General features: G+C 40.8%; 1 protein-coding gene across 1 annotated transcript in view; it reads left to right on the top strand.

Moving 5' to 3' along the window:
* Positions 1-2,520: 2,520 nt before the first annotated feature.
* The window catches only part of adamts18 (ADAM metallopeptidase with thrombospondin type 1 motif, 18), an 89,494-nt gene continuing 71,245 nt past the window's right edge, over positions 2,521-20,769 (top strand). Inside the window, exons 1-4 of the mRNA XM_034103802.1 lie at positions 2,521-2,674; positions 2,901-2,970; positions 3,962-4,275; positions 20,036-20,318. Coding sequence (XP_033959693.1) covers positions 2,573-2,674; positions 2,901-2,970; positions 3,962-4,275; positions 20,036-20,318 — 769 coding nt within the window. The 5' untranslated portion in view covers positions 2,521-2,572. The remainder of the gene's footprint in view (positions 2,675-2,900; positions 2,971-3,961; positions 4,276-20,035; positions 20,319-20,769) is intronic.

The raw sequence follows: 20,769 nt of genomic DNA, 5'->3' as shown, positions 1-20,769 counted from the left end.
GGATACAGAAAACATGTCAGAATTTATTTTTGGCACTATAGAAAACTATTTTATGTGTAGTCAATTTTAACATTTAAAACTATTTTAGTTGACTATATTTTCTACAAGCACCAAATAAAATGTATTTCCTTTTTTAAATAAAAATAAGGTCTGTATTCGTTTATATCCTGCACATTTGTTCAAATGTTGGCAGATCATAGTGTTTTGGTGTATTGATACAATGGGATGAAAACACAATGGTATTTGTCGCCATAAATAACAAATGTTGCTGACAGTTCCACATTTGCAGATGAAACGTTGCCTAATGTGGGCTGACATCCTTCATCCTGCAAATGATCATGCTATGATAAAACAATGTTGAGCCTCAAGCAGCATTAAAAAAATCTGCATACTTTGTTGTTTGTGCATCTGAGCTGAAAGTTGTTTGTGTGCAGCCTAACCATTACAATAAAATCTCTGCAATACAAAGTAAAAGTAAAATTGTGTGGAGACCATAAAAATGAAAGTTGCACATAGACTGAGAAATAATGTGTAGATGTGACATGCCCTGATGAAGATGTGTCTTGAAGTGGAAATATTGTTGGTATCCAGCCAGGATTCAGTAAAGGCATTGTTATTTTTTTAAGCCATTGAAGTTTGACAGACACTTTTTGTTCCTTCTGTTTAGTTCTGATCAGTGATTAATCTGAAGAGCACCTCAACTGGCTTCCTGTTTTTTACACTTCTGGACTTTCGTGACCAGGTGCTAAAACTCCATGTTTGATGATAGTGATGCAATTTGTTTTAGAGACTGATAGGTCTGATGGTGAGAGCAAGTTGTATGTGTAATCTTTCTTTTGATCAGTCTGTATTTGCTTTAAGTAGCAAGAAAATAGCTCTCATATGTTTTTGAAAAAAATCCATTAAAGTGTCCTTTTACACCAAAATCTGCATTTCACATTACACATATCAATATAATGTGTAAACTGAGGCTAGGTGCCAGGTACTGTTGCACCAACCTTGCCATCTCTGATACCAGTATTAAAGCTTGTTTTAAAGTGCTGTTTTATTTTTCTACAAAGTTCAAAATCAAATCAACTTTGCATGTGAGAAAGGTCCCTGCTGACAACAATGTGTCTATTGTATTTGTGTTGAGCTAATGAATGTGAACTTCATAAGTTAAGATCAAAGAGGTTGTGCTGCTAAACCTCTTGGCCATATTGCCTTGTTATATATATAGCACCACCATCTGGGGAATCTGTATGTTTTTTGTCCGGAGCCAAACATATTTGTCTAATATCAAACTTAAAGTATTTGTGGAGGAACTTAATTCTCTTAAGTAAAACTACTCAAAACAACAATGACAAAATGTAACCTTGGTGGTCCCCACTGATTTAATGTGTTGCTTCTTTATTTGAAATAGTTTACAAGACAAAACACAGGAAACTCTTCAATTTTAAGCGTGTTTCTTAAGCTGACAGTGACACATGCTTATTTTTGTGTAAAATGCTGAAATTACCATAACATTTGTAGTGGAGTAGGCCAATACAATTTTCCCTTTGAAATGTAGTGAAAAGTAGAAGTATCATGTAGCCTAGCATAACATTTAAATATTCAAGTAAAGAGAGAGTACCGGAGACATGTCCAAAGGTTATATTACTGCACGTTTTCACCATAAATCAAATGCAATTAAAACTAACAAAGTCTTTGATGTTTCATTATTGTTCAGGTGTAATACCGTTTTATATTTTACTGAGGTAGTCACATGCCAAATGTAAAGAAAGCATCATAAAACCACAAGGAAGTTACATTTCAAATCTGTAATCAAAAAGCTCCTCAAAAACACTATAGAAGCAGTTCCTGCCGTTGTTACGTTAGTTCAAACAGTAACAACGGACTACTTTTCTTAGCGGATGCATGTCAATTTAAATCAATACAAAAAACTATTTTTTAAATCAATAAAATCTTTTTCTAAATCCATAAAAGCATTTCAATTATTATTGGGAGTCATGTCGTTACTTTGTTGAGAATGTGGCCATGTGTAATAAGCGGGATAATGTCCACATTGCACATTGCATAATGTGCCTTCATGCCGATCTAGATCCCTCCGCAAAAACAAAACAAAAAACGTCTCGTTCGCGGGCGAGAGCCGGCTCCCGTCGTTCACTATAGGAAACGCCCCTATAGGAAACGCCTCCTTGCTGCGGTCTGCAGACAGACTCTATTGCTGCCAAGAGGAGAATATCTTTTCGAGTGATAAATGATGCTACGCGCTGATTGGCTGCTGGCCGGCTGCCTCTCAGATAGAGCCGGGGCTGACTACTCAGTCAGCGGCTCACTCCTCCCGGTGTTCCCCGACCGACATCGCTGCTCCTCACATACACACATTTGCACACACGAACACACACTCATGAGTGCGCCTTGCTTCAGTGCGCACCCCCGGCTGCTGCATCCTGCCGACTTCACCTGAACGAGCAAAGAAAAACCTCTAAAACAATGCGTGCATATTGCATTATGCGACACCGCAGGTTATTACAACTGTTGGGCTCTTTTAGGAGGTAACGGGGGAGGTGTAAGCGTGCATGTCATCACCATGGATTGCCTTTTTCTTCTGATATGGACTTTACCCATCCCGCTGGTCGGCTGCACCCCAGTCAAGCTCCTGTCCACCCTCTTGTCCTGGAATATTATCAAGGCATGTGGCATTTCAGTCAACACGAATTCACTCTTAAATAAATCAATCTAGTTTTGTAGCCAAACAAACACACGTGTCTCTTTCAGCATGATTTATGTCAGTAAAATTGATTGTCATCCCAAAGAGTGCAACTCATGTTTCAACATCGTTTGGCTTTCTTTTTTTCTTCTCCCAGATCTTGCAACCTGTTGCTACCTGCTCCTTTATGATTATATTTTTTTCGCAGACGCTGCACATTTACTGCTCCCACACCTCCCATACCGTTACGGCCAGCGACAGCCACGGATTAAATCACGGTGAGTTTTTTCTTCTGACATCTCTGGATGTTTGTTCCAAAAATAATCTGCATGGAGTGAAATATAAAGCAGTGACGGGGTTAGTTATTGGGCCAGTAACATATCTTTGGATTAACCTGTTAGGAATATAACTTTTCCCTTGTTAACTTTGGGGCTTATTTGGTTATAAGTTTTTTGGGAACCCCTCTTAAATCTTAAGAATGTGCTGACACTGCTGCAATAGCTGGAGTGCAGGGATTCCCCCATTGGCTGCTTTGACCCATATGATCTGTAAGCATGTTGACATGATTTACTTTTCCTACTTTGATGTATTGGTAAAATAAGTAAGTTCTTTCTCTGGTTGTAACTAAAGCAACCGTTTGCTCTGAGCAGTACACGAGTGAAGAAAAATGCAAAGTCCAACCTTTTGTCAAAATGACAACAATGAAAGGACAGTGAAAAAGCCTTTAAAATGACTGGCACCCCATGACATCAGAACATTACAAATGCATAACCCATGCATGGAAGTATGATGTTGTTGGAGTTATGGCTTCTGTCAAAAGCCACCTGTGATCCATATGCAGTGCTGCGCTCTGAGCAACAGCTGAGCGTTGAACCCTTTCACTCCACACAAGCGCTGTAATTTTAACACCTGGCTTTGATTTCTATATTGACAGTTCTGTGTAGATGTTGGTCATGAATGTCATGTTTCTCGGTGCATTTCTTCATAAAAGTAGCTAAATGGGACCCCGTGTGTTTTGATCACATCTTTGATGTGCTTTAAAACCACATTTATCAACTGTCAAAAGTAATTGGAAGCAACTTTCACTTTTTCCCCTGACACGTATACGCATGGCTTACTGCAAATGGTCTCTTGGCCTAATACATTCTAGGCAGAAGATTTATAAGGAGATGAATCAGGATATGTGCCATTAAACACAAATGAACCCCTGGAGCAGAATCTTATTTGACTGCTATCATGTGACTTCCTCTCCTTCCCTCTTTTCCTCAGACTACGTGTTTGTAACCCCCGTTGAGGTGGACTCTGATGGAGGATACCTGACCCACGATCTGACTAGGCGAAGCCATCGCAGCAAGAGGTCCCTCTCTTCTTCTCTGCACTATCGGCTCTCAGCCTTTGGGCAGGACATGTACCTGGACCTGCAACCGTCTACTGTTGTTGGCCCGGGGTTCACAGTGCAGACCCTGGGCTCGAACGGCATTGCCACGGTGATGGATGATGTAGGGTTTCACAACTGCTTCTATCAGGGATTTATCCGTAACCTGTCGGCCTCCTCGGCAGCCATATCTACGTGCTCTGGACTGGTAAGTGACACACTATACTGATCACATTGAAACACTATCTGTCTCATAATGGGGTATGCTGAAGTTGTGGTTTTCACATCACTTGAGAGATCAGCAGCAGAAGCCCAAACATTATTATCCCCAAGAGAAATTGCACTCAAGTTGTCTGCTCACCAAAATATGTTAAGTCAACCAACAAAGGAATTTACAACTTCCGTGTCTGCCACTTCATGCCATTGGGCCCAACAAAAACATTTTCCTATTGACATACGTTGGGAAGGAAAAGCCAGTAAATCAGTGTGATTTGTTTTTTTAGGTTAAAAACCTGAAAAGCCCTCTTTTGCGTCAATAGTTCCCAACAGTTTGTATTTTTCACATTTTTCAACATCGGCATATAGGGTATCTGTGCTGGATTCCGGTGGTATTGGAATATTGATAAAGTCATGTGAAAACCCTTTCAAGTCGGAAAAACTATATCTACAAATCTTCTTTATAGCAGCCATGTTGTTCCCACCTTAGATTCGGTAAAGCAATTTATTACATATCCCTTGGGAATTTGTGAGGCAAGGGCAGATCTCTCAGAACAAGTCTTTTAAATTCAGACATTGCTATCAGTCAGGGATAAAATTGTGTAGTGTGAACTTGACATAACTACTTTTTCCTTGAAGCATTGTAATCATTTGTTAGGAATTGATGATATGGTTATATTCTTAACGGGATTTCATGGTTTCTACGTGGTCTGAGAAACATTTCCAAACCAGTATTTCAAACATGCATGGAGGAATGTTTTTCATTTTCTGATAGTTAAGAGGACATTTGAAAAAAAAGATGTTGTGCTGCACTCCTACCTCAAGCTTCATGACTGCCCTACAATACTTCTGTCCTTCAATGACCTGACTGTTTTGACGTGTCAGCGTCTGCACAATGCAGACCTTGGCAATATGGATGAACATGACATCATTACCCATGAGTGTAAGCATCCGTTTCTTCTTGTGCTATGTGAACCACTTCTCTGGATGTTGGGAGGAGTGGAATAAGAGAATGGAAGCATGAAGGGATGAGAGCTGGCAAGGAGAACAATAATACATGACAGCCCAGCACATAAAAAAGGGCCATTATTCAGTTGCAGTGTTTTTTGCAGTGCCAGCACGCAATATAAATAAACCAGATCACGGAGGGCAGTCTTAGGCAGACGAGAACAACTGATTCTCTCACCATATGTAATTCCTGCGGGAGCTCACTTGTCACCATGCATCTATTGGAGGTGACAGGACAAGTGTCTTCATCCCATTTTCCATGTCAGAGTTTTTGTTTATGTATCTATACTAAGTTTTGATCACTACTATTTCCAGTTTTCTTACTCATACACAGTAGACCAGTGGGTTTGGTGACTATTAGAAAAATAACTCAACATGTACTACAACAAGAGACCAAGCGGGAAACTGTGTGCCTGAAAGGTGAAGCCAAAGTGGAATTGCCTTAAGCCTGAATTATTTCTAATAGCCAACAGGGTGTGACTCTAGTGGTTGCAAAGTAAGTCGAATTGTATAGAAGTCTATGAGAAAAGGATTCTACTTCTTACTTGATTTATTTTCTCACCAGACATTTTCCTAATGAGTTGATGGTCACAAATGCTCATTTAATCTCTTCTTCAATATAGTATGGTGTTCATTTAGTAAATGATGCCCCCATTCATGTGAACATCGATGGTAAAGCAAGGTATGCATTAGGGCGTGGCTACCATATGGTTTATTGGTCACAACCACATGAGGTTGTCCAGTCTGGACATGTTTTTATCTTAAAGCTTGGACCTAATGTTTTAGTTCGGGAAAGTTAAATGTAACATTTTGGTCGCCAAAAAAATGACTTTGTCTTCGCTTGGTTCTCTTTTGCCTCACTGTCTTGTGTCACTTCTGGTTCCTAAAATGCTGCAGGCCAAATTGCCGAACTCAACACTTGAAAACAGTAGTCATTTAACCAATGGGTGAAGACATGGTCACCACTTCCACTCCTTATAGTCTATGGCACAAACACAAGATTGATGTTAGGGCTCTCTATCTTGGACTTGAATCAATAAAAAGAACCCACAAAGTTTTACGAAGTTGACTTAAATTCTGAGCAAACCCAAAACAGAGAATTAATGATATCACTGATGCTGCTACTGTTATGAACTTTGGTTGATGTGTGTCTTTCCACCATAAGGACTGAGTCATTTGTGGTTTACGAGGTGCCCGGCCCACCAGCACACATGCATTCCTTGACACATCCACCACTAGCCTGGACCAGATGGACACACTACACCTCCATAAAAGCCATTCCTCCATTCATCATCCAGCCTTCATCGCTCCTCTCGCCTCCTTCTGCGCTTGCCCTGCCCATTTGTCCCCTGTTTGCCCTGCCTCAACATCTCCTCTTGTTTGCAGCAATTAAAGCCAGGGTGAAGTTTGAGCCGCCTGGCTGGCACTGCTAATCTTCGCATTGTCCCTTTCATTAGGCTAGCTCCCATTCACAATAAAACACCATTGACCCATCCTCTTAAAAGCTCTGCGAGAACACAATGATTGGGTCGTGATTGCATTTGAATGGGCTGCAACAAACACTTTGATCTAATGTTCACTCCTCGCAAGCCTTTGCCTACTTTGTTTTCCTTCTCTTCCCAAGTGCAACCCTGGGGCCATCGTTGTTAGGATGTCCACTCGGCCCGTTGTTGGGATGTCCTCTCAGCCTGTTGAATAGACTCATGTTGTTATCTCTCTAGGGAACACTGTTAGAAAAATAAAACGCTTAAAGTGAGCCAACATGACAAGTGTATCGAAAGGGAACTCTAGGCCTTTCTCGCTTCTCTTTTTTTGGGCATCACTGTGTCCATTTGTTCGACTGCTGTAAGGCTTAGGACATCGAAAGCAGTTGACCCTTGCTTTTCATCTAGGCCTTCACCAAGAATATTTGGATTAAGTACAAATGGGGAACGAGCCATTCAAGCCTTCCCGATGCAACGACAGGCTCAAGAAAAAGATTAAGGTGGGATTAAAGGCAATGGTAAAGAAGAAGACGTCGGAAGAAGACGTCGGAAGAAGACGGGGACAACCAGGGAAACACAAGAGAAAGACAGTGTCGTGGAAGAATAATGTTAATTCATTGTCTGGGATTAAAGCTCCCAGGGAGGATGGATGGTCTCTTTATCGAGAGTTAGAAAGATGGACTGTTTTATATTAAAGGGATTTGGAGGGGAAACTAAGTGCTCGTACTTCATGTCATCGTCTCCTTTCAACAGAGGAAAGAGGAGAAAGGGGGAAAGAAAGTGTTTGGAATACGATTTGTGGACTTGTCTGAGCTGCTTAATAATACTAGCAGAGGTGGTCCGCACCAGCTTCACAACTTTCTTTTTTTTTATCAATATGTTTATTGATTTTCAGCATACAAAAAATCACATACATAGGACGAAGACATAGAGCCAAAAGCAATACATATATTCACAGGACAACTACATTACTTTACATTAAAGAAAACTAACAACACTAAATACAACAAGGGCACTCTAATACATCGGCAACCAACCAGCTTCACAACTTAATTTAAACATGCACCCTGGCCCAGGCCAAGCAGATGGAAGCCGGATTCATCTGTTTAAAAGAAGACCAGGGCGAGATGGTATTAAGAGCAGGGCCGAATGGATCACTGGTCAAAGACGGATTTTCTACTGTAAATCCCCATTAATTAAACGTGGTGTTATTTGTTGCTTTTTAATTACTCTCTCTGTGTCCTTATCGAGTATCACGCTCCAGTGAATTTAAGTTGTCCGACTCTTTTGCACGAGAGATGAAAGGATGTTGTTCAGATGTAATGCTCTCTGATTTGAAAGAGAAGTGGAGAGGGGGGAGGCTCCTCTCTCTTTCTTCTTTCAAGGGTTTCTCATCTGACGTCGCTTTTCTGGTTGACCCCAATCCTCTCTGCTCGTGTATGTGTGGGTGGTGGAGGTGGGGGTGTCAGCCTGGACTCTAACAGGTTCTTAGCATGTCGTCAAGGCTCACCACTCGTGTGAATTCAGAGAAGAGAAGTGATTTACTGCTCCCCTCTGTCCTTCCAACCCCTTCCCAGGATAGGTTTCTTCTCTCTGGGGGGACCTGGGCACGTCCGGATCGGGGCTGGTGCCCGTGAGAAAAAAAGTCACACCATATAGCCTCAGAATAATCAGAACTTTGACACTTGTTTGTAGCTTGTGAATTAATGACTGAAAAATACATTAAAATAAACCTTATGATTTGCACAAAGTTTGTTGAATAAGTCAATTATTTGTGATGAATTATATTATGATTGGGCCACACAATATCAGCAACTAGTGACAATATTCCCCTCACAAATGATTGAAATTAGATTTTTAGTATGCCGTATAGTTTTAATCGCAGATTACATTACATTGCATTTAGCTGACGCTTTTATCCAAAGCGACTTACAATAGGTACATTCGACCAGGAAGACACAACCTTGAAGAAAACAGAATCATATAAGTACATCAGGTTTCATAGAGCAAAACATGTCAAGTGCTACTCAACTGGCTTTAGATAAGCCAGTCCTTTATTAGTATATAAGTGCTTTGATAGTAATTCTATATCGCTCGAAGTGGAGTCGAAAGAGATGAGTTTTCAGTCTGCGCCTGAAGGTGTGTAAGCTATCTGCTGTCCTGATGTCAATGGGGAGCTCATTCCACCATCTTGGAGCCAGGATAGCAAACCCACGTGTTTTGCTGATGGGAACTTGGGTCTCCCTCGCAGCGAGGGTGCAGCGAGTCAGATATGTTCAATTGTTAATCATTACAGCCCTGGATATACTATTGTAGGATATATTGCATGCAACATATTGAGGGAATATTGAAGTGCCTTGCACTTTAAACATAATCCTAAATACCTTAGTATTGTCTGCATTTGAATGTGTCCTTTTCATTGTGTTACAGGTTAGCGATGATGCTACTTCTAAGACTAATGGTTTATGTCAACACTGTATGCAAACTAAGAAATACACTTGCTGCTGCAGCATTTTTTAACTTGCTCTGTGTGACTCCTTTGAATAACATCCGGACATGCCTTCATTACTGAAACATTTGAGCGTTGCCATACACCCTGCACCAGGGTGGGGTTTCACGTTGTGGCCTAGCCGACCATGACCTTTACTGTGACCTTTCCCAAGCCCCTGCAGGCCAGGTCAGACCCAGGTTAGACTCTTAGTAAACTGAGCTCCTAGTTCAAGAGTGACCATTAGCTGCGATTAAAGGGATCCCTTTTCCTCTTCCTATAGAACTTCCTAAGTCCTAAGTGTGGTGTCTTTTAATGAGTTGTCAGTGTGCTTTATCCAGTTGTGAGAAGATTAAGTAATTATTTCACTTTTAATAAACCTTATAGGCTTAGGTTACATTGACGCAAGTCATAAATAAGGCTCTTATTAAAACACAATCATTCGTAAAGTACCAAAACTAATACAATAGGGTATTTAATGCTTTAACAGCAGTGTATTGCAAAAGCTTTCTTGAAACTGTATACCGTGCAACAGTTTAGATTTTGTGTCAACAGTTCTAATTCTACTGTTCATCTCCCTCTATTAACATTTCAATTGAATCATACATTTACATTATTAGGAGCTCAGATAATTATGTTATACTCTTCGTAAATGTTATGAACTCATAACACTTGGTGGTGAGGATTCCTACAATGGTATGTTTTCGGATGGGCTCGGGAGACTTATAGGTTGTCGGTTTTGAGTCGGCCTAATGACCCAGCAACCCCCAGGTATTACAGTTTACAGCTTGAATGTGTGTTTGCACACCCATGTGTGAAAGGAACAAAAACAGAGAAAGTGTCAATATACTCCTCCTCCTCCTCCTCCTCCTCCTCCTCCTCCTCCTCCTCCTCCCCTTCATCTCTCCCCTTCATCTTTTCAGGCCGTTCAGATCAAACCTGTCCGATGGCCGTCGTTGACACGGTGCCGCATGTTGTGGCAACCACAAATGAATATTGTGAGAGTGGAGCTCAACCTACGACCTACGACTGTCCGTCTCTACCAGTCATTGGGCTCCCTGGAGTGTGAAGAATGTTGTTGCTCTTTTCCCGGGCCTTGTTATTGATGCTGCGTGTACTGCAAAAGGCTTTTGGTCGTAGAACACATCACCCTGTGAATATATGAGGCCGAGCTCCATTACATGTTGGGAAAATGTGACATCCAAAGCCTTCAAAGCCTCTTAAGTTATTTGTAACATTGAATATGTAGATTTGTCAGTAACACTCCAAAACCACGGCATGGGATTTTGAAATGTCATTCTGACAAAGTGTCCGTGCACTACATCTGGAAAATAAAACAAGTTGGCCAAAAAGGCGTATATTTATACACACACTTGTTCTGTTTGAATATTTAACATGTGTAGATGTTGTAATCCCATCAGACTCCTTGTGGAACCGAGACAATATATGATTACTCAACCTCAGGGCTGGGAACATGGACATCATATGATGTGTGTGCATTTGTCAGTGTATTCCAAATCCCTTAGGCTTTTGCAGGGTTAAAATGACACTTGAATGATCGATTTCCTGCCAGCACTTGGGCCATTTGTACCTGTCTGTTTTCTGTAAAGGCAAACCAATTGGAACGTCTCCCTGCTACAATATGCCTCTATGACTTGGCCATAACTCAGCCACTGGGCCGTTCCACGGAGGAGCTCAGAGCTTGGCGCTACAAGAGAAGAGTGGCCCGGAGCCGTTCCCTGGTGGTTTGGATGCTGACAGTGATGTAGTGCCCACTGTCAGATGCCAGCAGGAGAGAGGGGGGGTCAGACTCAGCATGGGTGTGGGATGTTGTGTGTGTGAAAGGGAGAGAAAAAACAGAAAGTCTTGGTGTATGTGTGGGTGCTTGTACGTCCTTTCTAGTCTGTGCAAGGTCTTTCTCACACAAGACTAATGGCTGGTGTTGAAGTCCTCAAGTGGATGCTGAAAGTTCAACAAACAGAGCCCATACATCAAATCTGGCCCACTATTGTCATCACTATATTACATTCGCTGGTGCTGTGGTAAACAGTCCAGACTTGCAGTAAAGTGCCAAGTACTGCCAGGTTGATAAGGAGTATCATTTATGTTACTTGGCTTATGTTTAGTCTGTGTTGCCTTGGATGAAACATCAGCTCAGTGGGTGTTTTAAATAAAATGCAGAGCAGTTGATTGTGAAATATAAGTCCTCAGCTGGCGTTTGACAGCCTTTAACACTGAATCACATTATAGTGAAATCCATGTGGTCTTTATCTCAGTTTCTAGTATAGCATAAAGTGGAAAATACGGAGAGGGGTCAACATGGGTCTTCTTTTTAGAAAGAGTGAAAGTATCCTCAGCCAGTTGTATAGCTAGAGGGGCAGAGCCGTTGTCACTGGTGGTGTTGGTGTCTCAAGTCAATGATGAGTTGTTAACGTGGATGTGTCGAAAGGAGGTTGTCTTTACAATTGTCTTCATGGGCGACATTGTCTTTCAGAATCCCCTAACTGTTAGTGTTGCGTATATGACAAGTTAGTGAAGGTAGCAGGACCTTGGGTAAATGAACACAACCGTAGTGGCTTCTGTGTGGCAGAGGGTAAACGAATGGTTGCTGTCAGTGGCGAGCCGTGACTTTTATAACTAGGCCCTCTGACCCCCCCCTTCCCTCGAAAAAAAAGAATAGATATTACGTCTCAACGTATACTTCAGCGGAATATCAAAACAGTGGTCCGGGGTGCAAACCGCATCAATGACAGCGACCCTCTACCACACAAAACAACACCAATCATGACAGGGCACCCACAGCCAAGTAGCAATTACAAATGAATTAAGTCGGCACGGCGGCCCGCATTGAAAATGACTTAGGCCTACCTTTGATGATAAATCACTGAAACACAAAGTCCATCCTCCTGTCCTTCTGGATGAAGCACTTGCGGGTCATGCAGCTGATCCTCTGCCACTCCAGTTTATCATTGGAACTCAATCTTGAAAATGACTCGGTTAATAATTTCGCAACGATGTCATCACTATCACTGAAGTGAGCCATCATGAACGAACTTATGCTAATCATAAATCTATCGATCATAAATCTATCGATTAGATTTATGAATCAAAAAAAGTAGGATAGACATGTGGATATTATCCGGCTGAACACAACGTGCATTTATCTAACAGGTTCGTTTTCCACAGACCTTATTTCGAGCTATTTTCCAAAATCCTATGGAGAAATCCCACTGCTTTCTGTCGAGGGAATCCGAGCGAAGCTTACTTCCGGGTTTTAGGACGCGTCACTGCACCACTTACATAAACCTCACAGCGGGCGGAACCTGTCATAAAGTCCGCGAAAATAAAGCCCGCCCATTGAGAGGGAAGATATGATTGGTCAATTGTACTGTCATTTGACATTACTCTCTCGTTGAGTTACTATAGCTGGCCCTCTGTGAATGTAGAGAGGGACCAAGCTCTCCCGTCTTCACAGTAACTCGCAGAGACTGCATTTAACCCTTCACATTCCAACAGAAACTGAACAGGCAGATTCGAAGGATTTATTTCTTTGGAAATATTATTTTAAATACAATTAAATCAAGTTATTTTGGTCAAATTAATGAAAAATGTAACAACAACAAAATATAAAAAATAATATTTAAAAAAAAAAGTTTTCTTTTTAATGTTTTCAAATATTATTTTTTAGAATATCTTAGGCCCTCACAGAGGGCCTAGAGGGCCCTGACGGCTCGCTACTGGTTGCTGTAGAAAGATGGATGTCGTCTTTACGAAATAGTGTTATAATGTGTCCAAAAAAGTAGTGACTAACTCTGAAGGTTCAATGTGATTTCAATCATCATAAACATTAGAAGTCATTGCTACACAAGGCCAATAAGCAGTAAATGTTTAATTGTGTGCCGTTAAGTTGTGAGAGTTTTATTTAGAAACATGGGATGGATATGGAGGAAGAGATCTTCTATCAGCATGTTGCGACTGCTGTCGAGCATTTGATCCAGATTTTGGAAATAACCTCAATCAGTGCAGACACTAAGGGTAATGGTGCGGTGAAGTACTTTGGAAAAAAAACTGTTTACAGAGAATGTCGGGCTCTTACGAGATGCCTATTTTCCCCCGCCAGCTTAATGGGTTTTTCAATCTGGGTCTGATACTCATAATCGGCTATTCTGAAAATGGGCGATGCTAATTTGGAAATTGCCACCTCAGTTGTCAAGAGTTTGTCATGTTTGAAAACAAGCAATATGGGGGCCAGCTGAACTCTTCTAACTTTTTTCAAAATGTACATTGCAAATATTTGTTCTACTGAAACACATAAATAAGCCCTCTGAAATTAAACCAAGGGTGAAGTAAAACGGTGTTTCTCACGAACCTTCGGCTGCCTTCCTGTCTCGAAGCTGCTGTATTGTGTTGGAAGCTGACTAGAAGCCCAGAATGTTCAGCCGTATAGTTGTTCTTTGTAATGGACGTTTGTAGTTAAAACCTTTTTATAGAAAAGCCGATCAATATCAGACCTTTGTTTAACTGAGAACCTTTTCAACTTTCAGTGCATTTTGCTCCTCTGGGTATTTAGGTGTGATTCAAACAAATGACCTTACTCTAAGTTAATTTAAATTACATAATTTGCATCACAGCAGCAATGTATTTCTAACTCAATAAATGTGTTAGGGCTGCACTCTTACGTAGTCAAAGAGCAATTAAGAACACTTTAAAGGAGGACATTTCCATTTGTATGGGCTGGTGTGGGAGTAGTCCTCCAGCTCCCTGTGGTGTCTACACGGGATAGCAAGTGGGGCCGTGCCCAATGGGTCCAAATGACAAAAGACTCACGCAACACCATCAATTTCTCTCTTTGTGTGTGCCCACCTTCGCTCTGTTCCCTAGACATGCTTAGAGGGTGTCAGTGGGTTGTTCAAAGACAATTAGTGAGCCTAAACAGGGACTGCAAGACTCCGGGCTATTGACATATTGTGAGACTAATCAGTCGTACAGGACGACGGTTATCTAGACATAATACCACTAATGGGGTGGTTGTAAACGGCCTAGCTGCAGTTCACGAATCCTGATTGGCTTTCCCAGTTGCCCTTTCAGACATGAAGCAGAAAAAAGAGATTGACAGTAAAGGACGCGTTCTGAGCTTATGGTAATTTGCGCCTGGCAGAATTTACAGAAGGCAGGACATAACACGAAAACACTGCGGTCATGTTTGCGCTTTGTGAAATGGTCATGAAAAACCAATCTCCAGCTATTCCTTACATTTGACTGGCGGTTGGCGCCATAAACGACAAGTCCCCAAATCTTGTCGCCTCGCCAGATATTTTGTTTCTGTCTTCGTGTAAATGACCATATGGGTTCAATTGAATATTATACAGACTTCGGTTCTAAGGCCGATGGCAGGGTAAAGTCTGTTTAATACCCACCTACAGCTCCTTCTGGTAATGTCAAGATACAATTCAGGGATATAGTGCATTTGTGAAAAAGGCTGTGTTGTTTTTCAATCCCAGCTTGTCTGAGCTGTGAAAGGCAATTATTTGAAGTCAAAGAAGGAAACATTAAACGGATGCAAGGAGAGGGCATTACCCTGTCATTGCTGCTTGGCGCTTCTCTACTGTACCATCTTCCTCTGATCCAAGATCCAAAATTACCATTTCTCCTCTACCCAGTCCTTAGCCCTTTTTAAAGACACATCATTCACTCAAGCAAACTGTAATTACTCAGATTGTGATTCTATTGAATAAGTTTGATGCCTGAGGGGCCTCTCTGTGTGGTGAGGGGGAAACAAATCATACAGGAGCACCGTTCACGTGATTTTCTGCTGAGCTGGAGTGCAGATGTGCTTTAGACCTCGGTAATCACCAGCTTGGGGCTTCTCGCGGCTCAGCACTAGTCTTTAACAGCATGTAAGCACTTACTCATTTGCCTTATAATATAACGGTTAGAAACCTTAAAAGAGACTAGAGTTTATAAAGAGAGAAGCTAAAGACTCTCTTCCATGACACAAACCATTATGTTGCCAAAGAGAGAAAGCTGTTTGTTGGAGGGGCTTGGATTGACTTTTAGACGAGGACAGAGAAACGTTGTGAGGGTGTTTTTTGCATGTAGAAAAAAGTAATATTGCTGATTGAAAGTGGCCTGTTTAACCTGTTATCTGACCGTGTGCATCTGTGTGTGAGAGTCAGAGAAACGAGTGAGTCTGCAAGTAAACGTGGGAGGAAAGTAAAGTGGTGTTTAGCAGAGAGCGTGCATCCCTTTAATCTAGCCAAGTCTTACAAGTGTTAATGTGGGGAGATAACTAGAGGTGTCAACGCTACAGCTGGGCTTTCTCTGGTGTCTGCGGAGGGACGCCTGTGAAACTCTATACGACTCATCATCTATCTATTTCATCTCACGTCATTACATTTATAGGCCAAAGGCACCAATTGACAGATGGAAAAATGTTGTATGCATTATCTGCATGGAGCTTAATAGTCATAGGGGTTCATTGAAGCTCCATCTCAGGACAGATAATTGTCTAGTTGTATGTTTTTTTTGTCTTCTGGGTTCACTAAAACGTACAGTACACAACGCAGATGGAATACATTTTCATCAATATCGTCACTGTAGTGTTTCAGGTGAACATTGACTTTTGATATTAACGAAATGTAAATAAGAATTTCAGTAAGAAAGGTCTCTTATTCTTAGTGATCAAATAAAGAAATGAATGTCTCAATGTTTTAACTTAAATGACTGAGTCTTCTTTGTCATTAGCAAAAATGTCCTTTTTGTAATTGTTCAGTTATCTGCCGTCTCTTGACTTCTTTAAGTCATATTTCAGCAATGAGACGTTGTGGTGGTCTCCTGTTTGTTCTGATTGAATATCTGGTTGGAACAGGATCTTTGGGGTTGATATTCTCGTTTTGGAGCTGATGAGTTTCCTCATCTGGTGGGTCAGGAAGTTGTAGATCCAGATCATCCTCTTCGTCAGTCATTCCTGAGTTGGAACCATTTGGAGTTCCAGTTTAGTCTACTATCCCATCAGTCAAGGGTGGTTTTCCCTATTAGTAATGGGCTTTTTCTGGATGGAAACTATCATTTAAATTGTTTTACTATGTTCAACCCGAATTTACTTTAAAATAAAAACATCTATATTGATTCTGACTTTTCTACATCCAACTCACAGATGTATCATTGCTTTGAGAAAAAAGATTATTAATGTACCCCTTTTAGAAGTGAAGATATAGTCATTTGTTCTGGGAATGTCATTTTCGAGCCTGAGACCTGAACAACAGGCTTGGGGCTTAACTGGTTAATAAGCTGAGTGTATTCTTCCAAAATACGTTGTTGCCTGAATATCACACTGATATTGTTTAACAGAAGAAGCTTTCGCAAAATTAAGAAAAAATGTAAATCGTGACATCCTCAAAAGAAGAATATGTGATGATGAGGTGTATGTTTTTACAGGTCAGGTCTGATGCAAAGGCCAGACAGAACGACAGATGAAAAGATGGGCGAATAAGAGGCGACAGCAGTGTGTGCTGACGGGACACACCTCCTTTGACCTCCTTAAGCTCTGTTTTGAATTCCGATGTATTTTGGGAATCTGCAGTCACTTTTGCCAAGGACCTTTTCTTTCTTAAAATCGAGTCTTTGATTTGATATGTTTTATTCATGGCCCACATGGACGTTTTCTTTCCAATACTTGAAGGTTGAGACTTTCAGTGGGAGCAGGTAGCTGTGGAGTATCTAGCTCAAGGCTGTTTTGGCAGGTATTGATGTGCTGGGGTTCAAACCATTGATGCTGCAGAACAAAACTGCCAAGTACTAGGTCCATGCGGGCCTTACATGTATTCAAAATAATGAAGTTTGACAGTTAACTTCCTGTAAAACTTGCCATCGCACCATGGATGGAAGGAGATGATTTATGAAGAGACGAAAGATATAATAATACTTTAATCCGAGTGTACTTGCTTTTCTCTTTGGAAGTCATCACATAACGGCATTGTAATACACGGTTCGGCTGCAGTAAATATTACACATCTGCCGTAGTTCTTTATTTATAGAGCCCTGATTAGAAGACTTCTGGACAAACTGGAAGAACTGCCAACGAAACTGAATACGTGACGTGGATCATAAATATATCAGCAATTAAACAACTTGAATTTATCTTCACACAATACGTCTCCTTGTAGTATCAACACTAATTCGGCTGATAGGTTATATTTACCCCATGACGGTGCACAGCTGATATAAAAGGACTTTTAGGACTTACCCCTAACCCTTTTTTTTTAATATAAGAATGTAAATACTGAGTTGAGAGAATAGTCAGGGGTTATGGGTATGGGTATGCGAGACACATCTATCGATTCAGAATTTCAATACCTAAATGACGGATATACCTTTCTGTCTGTGATGTTTTATAAATCAGATATTAATGTGTCTCTACACATTAATTAAAACATTAAAACATGTGAAATAATATATCTTGTAAAATTATGTGAAAACATGAATAAAACTACACATCTTCAGATGTTATACATACACAAGTGTCCTACACTAATAATAACAAGTTATTATGGTATTGTATGCTATGTGTACCTTGTAATGAAGTTTGACAGTTAACTTCCTGTAAAACTTGCCATCGCACCATGGAAGATTGATGGAAGGAGATGATTTATGAAGAGACGAAAGATGTGTTGGAAGGGATGGATATAAGGATAGATAGATGGATATATACGGATATACGGATGGATGGATAGATGGATGGATGGATGGGGCAGCCTGCCATGTAACCAGGCAATGTTTTGACAACAGGAGCTTCGCCATGACTTCTCTTTTGTCTTCCCACTGTTTATTTTGCCACCTGCTACTCTGGGTTGAATGGGATCAGCTTAACAGGAGCAAGGGGTCCTAACGCACACACGCACGAACGAACGAACGAACGAACGAACGAAAGCACACACACACACACACACACACACACACACACACACACACACACACACACACACACACACACACACACACACACACACACACACACACACACACACACACACACACACACACACACACACACACACACACACACACACACCAGTAGGTTGCTGGTGAAGTAGATGACACGCATTCGCAAAAAGATCAGAGGGCACTGGGTCAATGTGTATGTTTTTGATAAAGTCAGTGAGCGTGTGCCCTCATGGAAGTTTGTGGGTGTATGTGTGTGATTGCACAGCTATTTTGTGTGCATTCGGGTGCGTTACAGAGGGAATTAGGTTGAATTCCGTGGTCAGACAGAATGTTTAAGGTTGAGTAGCTCAGTATCTCAGTGCAGAGGGCAGCTAAGGCAACTCGAGTAAAAGTGAGACACAAAACACAAGACAATGACAAAAGAAGAAGAACAGCCATTACTAGGATTGAAACTATTCTAGTTGCACACACATTTTAGATCAAATCAATTAAATACAAATCTCAGCTCTCCAGGAAAATACTGATTTCACGCTTTTCTGTCTTCCAACTAAATGAGACATATCCTCCCCTTAACAGCTGTATGCTCTCGCATGTGCACATCTGCCTGATGTTAGGAGAGATAATTGATAAGCGTAGGTGGGGCTGATCTGGAATTGAAATGTGTGAGCTCTTGTGAGAGGAGGAATCATTGCTTCATTTAACAGCTACCTCAGCTGCACTGTAGCTCCGTCTAGGCCAGGCAGTGGAGACTTGATAGCTCTGTCCAAGCAGGTGCCATGGTGGAGGTGTTTTGTTGTACAATTTGTGAATGGAAATGACTGCAAAAGTGTGTATATAGGCTGGTATGTCAATAACCAAAGATAGAATGATGTACAGCAGGTGCAATACATATTTTGAGGCACATTTCCAAATGCAGTAGGCCTGTCAGCATATGAGGACAGTCATGCAGCTCCAAGGGCCAGAATCAAAGAAGAATCATAGATCATTGTCTTGCTTGGTGCCTGTGATATTGTACATTTACCTGTCAAATAACTATGTTATTTCTAAGGGAAGGTACAGGAGGACCAACAACCTTTGATAAAGATACACAAGGAAGAATCCTTCGTACCAAAACTTACAAAGAAACACATACAAGGCACAAACATTTAGCACAACCTCCAAATAGTTGGCATATTTGCACTTTGTTTTCTAAATACTTTTGAAACTTGAAAGGCACTCAAGGAACCTTCAGTCCTCTGCCAAGGCCAATGTTGCATTCACATGCCCCTCGGATGGTCCTCTTACTGCAAGTTGTGGAGTAGTACTTCTGATTTCGGTGTGTTTATGAGCTTTAACGTGGAAACAACATAGACGCTAACATTTTATTTATGTATTGCTCAACACTTTTTCAGAGTTGTTGTTGCTACTGTAGGGGGCCTTCACTTCATTTTTCTGCTTGTAATACATTTTTGTATATATTTCATTGTCATGTTTGCAGCTCAAGCTCCATATATTGCCAAGTAAAATAAATTAAACATGGTTAACATCTTCACCAAAATGTGATTGGTTCTTCCTTCGCCCATGCTAATTCCATTGACCAGGTTTTGTGTGAAAAGGGCCAGTAATTGTTCCATAAATCTGCTGGCGGTCAGTCAAACCAAGCAGAAAACATTTCCTCCTTGGCCGAGGTAACTATGGACTATTTGAAAAAATTATGCCATGGTTAGTAGTCAAATAATGTCAAAGATAAAATCTAACAATACCTTCTGCTGGAAAATAGGTGTTGTGTTTTTTGTAAGTAATTCCATTTTTCACTAAATGTCCACATCTGTTGTTTGTGTTTCTTCCAGTCAGGTTTGATCCGTGTGTCTCAGGAGGAGTTCTTGATCGCCCCCCTGCCCCAACATCTGGCTCAACAACACAACTACAGCACCCCCAATGGTCACCACCCGCATGTGGTCTATAAACGCTCAGCGGAACACATAGTTCACAGAAGATCAAGCGAGCCATACAACACCAGTTCTGCAAAACCTGACAACCCGTATCTTAACCATCATCATCAGCAGCATGATCACCACGACTATCAGCATGGAAAGCTGCAGAGGCAACACTTCTGCGGACGCCGCAAGCAATGTATGTAAGGGCACCTAATATTCATTTTCTCCAGTTTTTTACCAGCACCATTCATGAAACCACGTGTCATAAAACTATAGGATGTAATATAAATTAGAAATACTAATATAATAAATAAATCCTAAAGCTTTTTATAACATTATATTCATATTTAAAAGCCTTTTAATGATTATAAAATATTCAATAAAAAAAAGGATCATTCTGATATATATTGAAACCAAAAGGTAATCGTTTTTGACTCAGTGGTCATTGATTTCTACTTTTGATTTTCTACTTTTAATCTATCCATCTTCAATTAAAAACATTTTGGCCATTCTTTTACACAAATTACAATTAAAAAAAAATTAGATTATGAAAGAGCATAGACCATTACAAGAAAAATGTGAGCCTGACCTAAAAACAGTTCTGAAACATAAAGCATGTTCGCAGCATAATCACATTATCATTACAT

This window comes from Pseudochaenichthys georgianus, chromosome 3, assembly GCF_902827115.2.
Source record: "Pseudochaenichthys georgianus chromosome 3, fPseGeo1.2, whole genome shotgun sequence".
Classification (NCBI taxonomy): Eukaryota; Metazoa; Chordata; class Actinopteri; order Perciformes; family Channichthyidae; genus Pseudochaenichthys; species Pseudochaenichthys georgianus.
Note: the sequence above shows the minus strand (reverse complement) of the source record. Positions and strands in the feature narration are given on the sequence as shown.